At 33.0% G+C, this 8541-nt stretch overlaps 1 protein-coding gene across 3 annotated transcripts; it reads right to left on the bottom strand.

Moving 5' to 3' along the window:
• Nucleotides 1-440: 440 nt before the first annotated feature.
• LOC132602193 (uncharacterized) lies at nt 441-5354 on the bottom strand. Of its 3 annotated transcripts, none has more exons than XM_060315168.1 (9): nt 5158-5354; nt 4649-4730; nt 3544-3658; nt 3375-3464; nt 3177-3284; nt 2681-3085; nt 2512-2580; nt 812-868; nt 441-721 (listed from the first exon to the last, which is right to left on the bottom strand). In XM_060315168.1, exons 4-9 carry the CDS (start codon nt 3420-3422, stop codon nt 713-715), a joined length of 696 nt encoding a protein of 231 aa, XP_060171151.1. In that variant the 5' UTR covers nt 3423-3464; nt 3544-3658; nt 4649-4730; nt 5158-5354; the 3' UTR covers nt 441-712. The 3 variants fall into 3 exon arrangements, with proteins under 3 accessions (XP_060171151.1, XP_060171148.1, XP_060171149.1); XM_060315165.1 differs by having other exon boundaries at nt 816-868; XM_060315166.1 differs by lacking the exons at nt 3544-3658; nt 4649-4730; nt 5158-5354 and having other exon boundaries at nt 816-868; nt 3375-3531.
• Between the last annotated feature and the right edge of the window lie 3187 nt (nt 5355-8541).

The following is an 8541-nucleotide window of genomic DNA, read 5'->3' as shown; positions in this document are numbered from 1 at the left end:
AAATGTCGGTAAGAAATTTACGACATTTATTTACGACGTTTTGGAAACGTCACTTAAAATTGCCGACATTTAAACTAATGTTGGTAAAACTTTTGCGACATTTATTTATAACCTTTATTAAATGTCGCATTGGTATTTTTGACATTTTTGTTAAATGTCAATAAAAAATTTACGACATTTATTTATAACCTTTATTAAATGTCGCTTTGCTATTTTTGACATTTTTGTGAAATTGTCAACAAAAAATTTACGACATTTATTTTCAATCTTTGTTAAATGTCGCTTTGTGTAAAATTTCTGACATTTAGACTAATGTCGGTATCAAATATTCAAAATTATTAATAATAATTCACTGTTCAGTTTTCATCATAAAGAAAATATTTATATCAAACAATCATAAAGATCAACCTTTATACACAATGTAACAAAATATTATGAAATAGTAAAAGACAGTCAATTGTATTTCAAAGGACATAGCAGAGAAAGGTCTCCTTGCAAGTTAGACGCTGTCAAATCAAAGGACTTGTTGTTCTATCTCAAATAAAACAAATTCTAACTAAAACATAAAAGCTAAAGTGATTTCAACATGAAACTACGTCAAACTTTCTCTTTAATTCCCTAAATTTCTAGAATAAATTCTGCAACAAGACAAATGGAATTCATCTTTCCATAATTCGAGCATCACTTGCCAATAATTGGTATCACACACTCTTCAAAAGTGCTGCAAAAGAATCAGACAGAAAAATAGAATTAAAAGCATGTAATAAATGGAAAAAATTTAAAAGTGTTTTACATGTTTTTCCAAACTTACCCACTTCTTTTTTTGTGTGTCAACTCCATTATTTGTGGTGTTCTTGATTAAGTTAACCTGCGAAGAAATATTCTCTGGCAAATCAGAAAACACCATCCAAAAATAGACCCATCAATTTTTGAATAGCTAACAAACAAGTGCACGTCATCTTTTATTAAAAACTAATGAGAATTAATCATACTTCACTCAAACAATGACAACTTTCCTCAAATCAAACCAAACCAAATCTTAACTGACAAATTAATGGAAAATTTACAGTTCATCTCATGGGAAGTTTTCAATCATCAGAAGAGACACATAAGGTATTTTTTTATTTTTTTGAATAAGGTAACATTGACACAGAACGTGTTTTTTCTAATAAAGAAAAGTGACAAGAGCAACAGATGAACATTGACAATCCGCACATATTTTATGATGATCCTAATAATTTTTAGGCAGTGTCTGCTTTACATGTGAAGGGGAATAAGAGTTTGATGGTCACGGTTAATCATGTAACCACTATATACCTTTACTAGCATGCCACCACACAGAACTGAATTATCGCATGATTTTACCTAGAAACTGGCACAATGAGATTCTAGTGATGTACCATATAATAAAAAGAACTTGACGGAAGTTTGACAGTTGCAGAAGTGCAGATTGTTGTGATATGAAGAAACAAAGAGGAAAAGAGGAAGAAGAGATCTCAGGGAGCAAGGAAAACAACTTAGTTTTGGCCTGTAAATATCATGGCAAGAAAAAGAGAAATAGTAGGAAATCTGAGAGTTGGCGGAGTGATGGAATACACCCTTGGACTGTGAATATCAGCTTACTTAAGTTTATCTAAGCAAAAAATGAACCGACAACAAAAACAACCAACAGAGCTCTACAGTTTTTAAAAATCCAAGGTAAAGACCTATCTTGGTGTTCAGTGGGAAAGTGATTCCAAGGTGCTAACACAATGATTGTATTACTACTTCTAATTTATTTCAAGGATTCAACAGTCACATCATTAAAAATCACGATAAACTCTTAGTAAATGAGCCCACAAACTGTTCACGAAGTTCAAATGAGTTCAGTAAAACATGGTTGAAGACAAAAATAAAACACGTGTTTCTGAACATGCCTCACCATAATTATCCACAGCTAGTCAAACTTGTCAAATTCTAACTCTTGCAAAGTACCCATAGTTCATTTTTCTCTAGAGCACACACATAGTAAGGAGATTAAAATAAATTTTTAAAAGGAGTAAAAGGAAAAAGGAAATACACTGAGAATTAACAGGTAATTAGCTTGCTGTAACTGACACTTTGTTACTTCAATTTATCAGACAAAATCTATATATTCAAGCATGAAGTTGAAAATCATAAACAGAGAGTAAAGAAATCTAAAGCAAAGATCTAAAAGTGATTGTTCAAGATCATATCTATCAGAAACTCAACCATTTGCTAACCTCAAAGCCTCATTCGTACAACACGAACATATTGGTAGAAGAGAACATGACAACAACAAGGGTAAAAAGAACACATAACACAACTAAAAAAGGCAGAACATCATGAAAAACAGCAAACAAAGATCTTACATAGAACACCCCAACTCAAAGAGTCAACAGAGAATTAGAAGAGCACAACACATACTCTGCTTTAAACACGAGATGACAACACCTGGAAAATCACATTCGAAACTTCAATGTTTACTAATTACAATACGTGCGAACGCACCTTTTTTGTTGGAACAACTGATACAGGAGATAATGATTGTTGGCGGTCTTCAACTGAGTTATGGGAAAGCTATCACAAAGAGGAAGATTAGTATAATTAAAAGGAAAAATAAATGGCAAAGTTAATTTAAAGAGGAAAAAAAATGTGTACCGAGCACAAAATTGTTTACCTCTTCATTACTGATTGATTTACTGTTTGAGCCATTCATAAAACTGATACTCTGTACGTATGCTTGCATCTCAGCCTTCACTTTTTCCTTCACCTTTTCATCCATTCTTTCATCCATTTTTGCTTCCATATTTTGTTTTGCTTCAACCAACTTTTTATCCATATCAATTTGGATTGCTACGGTAGCTTTTTGAACTTCTATCTCAACCCTTGCATCAAAATCTCGTTGCTCCAACTGTGATCGTTTATATACTGGGCCATAAACTAAACTTGGAGCTGCTCCTTTTCCTAGAGTTCGAACAATCCCATGAGTGTCTGGTCCCATTACTTGTGAATATATATCATTGCGAGCACTTCCAGGGACATTTAACTCGGGATACACCTCAGCAAGATCATCCATTTGTTTCTTTTTGAAAGAAAGGTAAATTGACGGAAAGTTAATAGAATCTTATAATGGAGTTAAAGTACCTTAATATTTATAAATAATAAGAATTTACCATAACTTCACCGGCTATGTCATTTACTGGTTGTTTATTCTCTCTAGTGTGAGTTGTTTTCCACACCTCAATACGAGTTGGCTTTACACCAGTATTCTCTTTTGTCATCTGTTGAATAGTAAGAGATTATCGTAAAATATGCAAGGAATCAAGAATTAATACATAAATTGCAGAAAATAGATAGTGATTATGTCATACATCATCTATAATTTGAGCAAGACTTTTTCTTCCTGATGTGTGTGGCATAGTTAACTTTTTTCGACTTTCTTTGTTTCTCTCGCTCTTTTCCTAGAAAAGATAAACACAATAATATATGAGATAATAGTCAAGGAGCAGCAGAAAATGATTATTGATATTAATGAAATACCTTTGCTTCTTTTGAACTCCAATAATGAACTAATGAACGCCACTGATCTTCTGCAACCCTCTTTGGACGATGAGCTAAGCGCTCAATATCAGTATTATACGGGTCATAGCCATTACTTTTGGATAACAGAAAGCAAAATAAACAAACTTATAAAACCAGAACTCAGCATAGAAGTACAGAACTCAACAACAATAGCATAGCATACTAGCAGCTAGCATTGTATACGGTTTCGGCATAACCCAATAACTTTAGCTCAAACCTTGTATTTATTTAATACGTATAAATAACTTATCAAAAACCAAGTAAGCTGCAATTTTTATAACTAGAACTGATAAAAACCCTGTATTTATTTAATACGTATAAATAACTTATCAAAAACCAACTAAGCTGCAATTTTTATAACTAGAACTGATAAACTCAAAATCATAGCTCCACCTCTAGGTGTACAGTAATATGCCAAAAATCAAACCTTTAAAGTGTACACACTAAACTCCTTCTCAATTTTTTTTAAAAAAGAAAAAGAAATACCACAACCAATATCATCAAACACCATAACATGAAAACTACAAGCACCATGTTAGTCCATATTATATTTTCCTTTTCCTTTTCTTGTACTCCTATTAGCTTTCATAATTCACTCTAACATAAAATTTCATTTTGTCTTTCATTTTCATCCTCACAGCAATTTCAACAACGACAACAACAACAACAACAACTGATTCAGTTCTGAAGAGCAACAATTGCTTATATAAACCAACATCCACATAAATGTGCGGTCACATGCCACAAAAATTACCTCACCGCCGAGGTGACGTGCATGGTAACAAATTCATTAAAGAAAGTAAAAAGCTCTATATGGCTTGAAGCTACCCCTAACTGCTACTAGTACATGAGCTTCATATATCCCAAATACCCCTGTTCCCTAAAAGCTGGATAATTGAGCACATATACCATCTAGTTAGACTACAAACAAATATGAAGAGACGATATGAAAGAAATATTTTTTAAGATACTTTCAGAACACAAAAATACTATTATTTAAATACTACAATAACAAAGAATTAGATCTCAATATGATTAAACAAAATAGAGGATAGATAAGAACCTGCAAACACCTCAAAAAAGTCTTGAACACTATGTGAATGTTCTTCCAATAGCGCTCGCTTCCTTTCCCCGTCTTCTTCAAACTGCAGATCGATGAAAAACTGTTAACTGATACTATAAATAGAATGTGCGAAGGAAACTCATATGAAATTACACAATGTGTGAACGCAATATAAGTACTTCAACAACTCTAAATTTCGTTCCAACGCACAAATCTCTGTAACAATCAGCAGTAATCTCTGTATAATTAGTTCAGATTATTTTAAAATTAGTAAAGATCTAAATTAGAGGAATAGATTCGCCTCAAACACGGCCAAAAGTTCTTTCCAAGCTTTGAAAAAAATACCAAGTATTAAAATTTCCAATATTTGGAATTGAAAGGAGGGAACCCTAAAATTTTACCGCCAATTTTCTTTGCCTCAAGGGCAGCGAAAAAGGAATTGAAAGGAGAAAGCCCTAAAATCTTAAGCAAAAAAGAAGTAAAAGGAGGGAAACCCAACAAAATCTTACCGCCAATTTATTTTTTCTTCCATATATGTCGCTCCATATCTGAAATTCTCCATATTTTTCGGTAGCACAATGTATTAATGGGCGAACTCAACCAATTTTAACCAAAATGGGACTGATTTTTGAGAAAAGACTGAGCCAAAATCTATAGACATGTATCTTAGGCTACACTAATATTGGTAATGGGAAGTTTTGTTAACTCTTTGAAATGGGTCTTTGTATGTTTGCTGAATAGGAGTTCTTTTTGTTTTTTAAGGAGTATGATGTGGCACTTTCACATCCTAAGTTCAATTCCTTTTTTTTAATTACTTGTACAAGACTTATTGGATGACTTACATATATATTTATCTTAAATATATTATTTTTATCACACATTTTAGTTCCAACTCTTTGGTTGAATATACAACTAATATTATATGTATTCACTAATTTTGAGTTCTCGTGGTAATTAAATAAGAATGGTTTAACAATTAAAGAAATGTATAGAAATTTCGAATATTAGTTGTAAATGGGGGTGCGTAGATACCTATTTCCATACCAAAATCGAAAAATTTATATCGCGGTTTTGATATTATGGTATTTGATACGGTATTTGGTATGCAATTAAATTTTTTTGGCATTCGGTATGGTATTTGGTATTTATAAAGAAAATACTAAAATAACGAATACCATACCGAAGTATAGTTACATATACAATTCATAAAAATTAGTATTATTGTACTAACAAATATATAAACTAGTACTATTACAAAACTAAAATTGTTCAAATGTTGAAACTTTGCCTACTCTATCTTGATTGAAGTATCTTTTCGTGTAATCGATTTACGTAATAAGGGAATTACTTGTATTTTCTTTTGAATATTTTTACATGTGTGAGTTGTTATAGTACGATATAATTGAGACGTTTCTTAAATAGCAGAACATCATAATTCTCTACGATATGAATATGTAAGTTGAAGTGGATCAAATGATTACTGATTTACCGTAGCAACGCAAAATACCAAAATCGTGTTTAAACCGAACCATACCGAATTAATTTGATATATATGGTAATGGTATAGTATTTTTAGAAATCGAGAATCGCAATTACCGTACTGAAACTTTAAATACCGTATCATGCCCACTAGGGCTGCTTATCGGGCGGATCGGACGGATTATTATGTTAACGGTTTGGCTTAACGGTTATCGACTTTTAAAAGTACTAATCCGCTAGCCAACCTATAAGATAACGGTTGGTTCGGTATCGGATTAGCAATTATCGGACGGTTATCGGGCGGTGTATCGGTTAAGTATGGGTTACCACATTCAATCTTTTATTTTGGTTACCACTAGTCCACTACTGGACTAGTACAAGTGCTCTTCTGGATATGCCAATGTAAATATTCCTACTGGACTACTGAATATGCCAATCTGCGAGCTCGGTATGAACTTGGATCTTGTGAAATGCTTCTGCATTTTTTCATGCAACAAGGAACATTTTGTCCCTTTTTGCTGACAAAAGGACTTGTATTTGATCCGTTAGTTTTCCTTCTTATTTCAGTGAAAAAGTCTTGCTTAGGCACCGATTTACTTGGTAATGACTAATACTTGGTAAATATTCCTTAAGTGCAGTTCTCCTTCACCTAAGCAGTTCTCCTTGTCCTTTTACCATACACCAAAGATTAACATCCAAAATGCTCTTATAAGTCTAGCACAAGTCATCAGGCAAAATTTATGTCCAATATGCAGTTCTAATACTAATGAAAAGGCAAAAGTAATCATCACTTTCAAAATTTTATACACTTACCAGTTACCAACACGTGTTAATTTGTCCCTTGCAGTTGCAGGTGCTTTTTCTTAGTACATAATACAAAATATCAAAAAAGCAAAGGAGCCCCCCCAGACTCAGTAGAGCATCACATTGTTGGAAGAACCAAAACAGAATTGCACAACTTCTTTCAGTACATAAGAGCTTTTCCTTGCACAACTTCTTTCGCACAACTGCTGGTGCTTTTTCTATTGCAGCAACCAGCAAGTATCCTACAATAAAAAACAGAATTGTTAATATGTAAAATTTTAAGTGCATCCAAACAAACAACGAGAAGATAACAGAACATTATGAAAGTCACCTTGTACTATATGTCAACTATAGTAGGGTCTTTCCCAGCGCTGGCTAAATCTGAAGACAAAATTATCATAATGAGTCATGTAATAAGTATAAACCGATCACACAAGACCTTGCAGTTCATGTATTGAGCAAAATAAATTGATTTGTAGTTTTTGATTTTATCGAACAGTGGTGTGAACTTGAAGTTGCTACTTGCTAATACTAGGAAATATGTGTCTTTATGGAGTATTGACTAGGGAGAATTCTAAAAGTTGCAAAATAGAGGAAACCCCATGGATCAGAAGGGGAAAACCCATTATGAATTTACGATCATAAGTGAAAAAAAAACTCGAAATTTACCTTGCGTATGGTAGCAGACTAGCAGTTGCTGAGTTGTTGTGGACTTGTGGTTTAATAACAAATACAGCCCACTTTTGCGATCTTCTCTTCAGTCTTGACGCCGTGTAAAAAGCAAAAAAAAAAACCCTAGGAATCCATTAGTTCAACTGAGTGGAAAATGAGTGGAAAATGAGTTGAGTGGAAAATGACAGCACTACAGCAGTTCCTACTCTTTAGTAAAATGAGAGTTATTTTCTAAATGGGCTGTTGCAACTATTGCAGCCTTATTTACTAAATGGGCTTGGCCTGCTGAGGCTTATTTTAAGTTTAAAAATTATAATTATCATGCATATTTTATATGTTTAGAAATTATAATTACCATACATATTTTATATGTTTAGGGATAAAAATATAATAAAATATAATAGATTCTTAACGGGTTAACGGTTTACCCAATAAGAAAATTGAGTAATCCGTCCCCCGCACCGATAAGCCGTTAATTATAAAATTTAAATCCATTCCCCACCCGCTAATCCGATAACCCAATACTAATAAGCCAATAAGCCAGTTTTGCGGTTGGGTTATCGGTAGCGGTCGGTTTTGAACAACCCTAATGCCCACCCCTAGTTGTAAATTTCGATTGTCTATAGCTAGTTTTAAAAAGGATGTTCAAATGATATACATCCTCGCAATATTCTCAATTAGGCTCGTTTTTTGAGTTACTATCAATCTTCATATTTGTACAGATGACTTAAACTTTTATCCTTGCCAGAAATTTAGATTATTTGTAATTCAAGGGGGGCAAATACCTTCAATCTCTAACATAGGTGCCAAAAAGGAATGAGAATTATATTAGAAGCCCAAAAAAGAACACAACCTTCGATGCCATAAACAGAATCAAACCATGCATATTGTGGTCCTCATTATATGACTTTGGTACAATGTCCTTCGAACATGGATTC

Source organism: Lycium barbarum, chromosome 7, assembly GCF_019175385.1.
Source record: "Lycium barbarum isolate Lr01 chromosome 7, ASM1917538v2, whole genome shotgun sequence".
Lineage (NCBI taxonomy): Eukaryota > Viridiplantae > Streptophyta > Magnoliopsida > Solanales > Solanaceae > Lycium > Lycium barbarum.
This window is presented reverse-complemented; position numbering and strand designations above follow the sequence as displayed.

What these genes read in the sequence shown, in the direction of transcription:
- LOC132602193 (XM_060315165.1), bottom strand. Translation starts at nt 3,422, where the DNA reads ATGCCACACACATCAGGAAGAAAAAGTCTTGCTCAAATTATAGATGAT. An exon ending in CAGTTGTTCCAACAAAAAAG is followed by an intron (nt 869 to 2,511) that starts GTGCGTTCGCAC and finishes ATTTCTTCGCAG; the next exon opens with GTTAACTTAATCAAGAACAC. An exon ending in GTTGACACACAAAAAAAGAA is followed by an intron (nt 722 to 815) that starts GTGGGTAAGTTT and finishes ATTCTTTTGCAG; the next exon opens with CACTTTTGAAGAGTGTGTGA.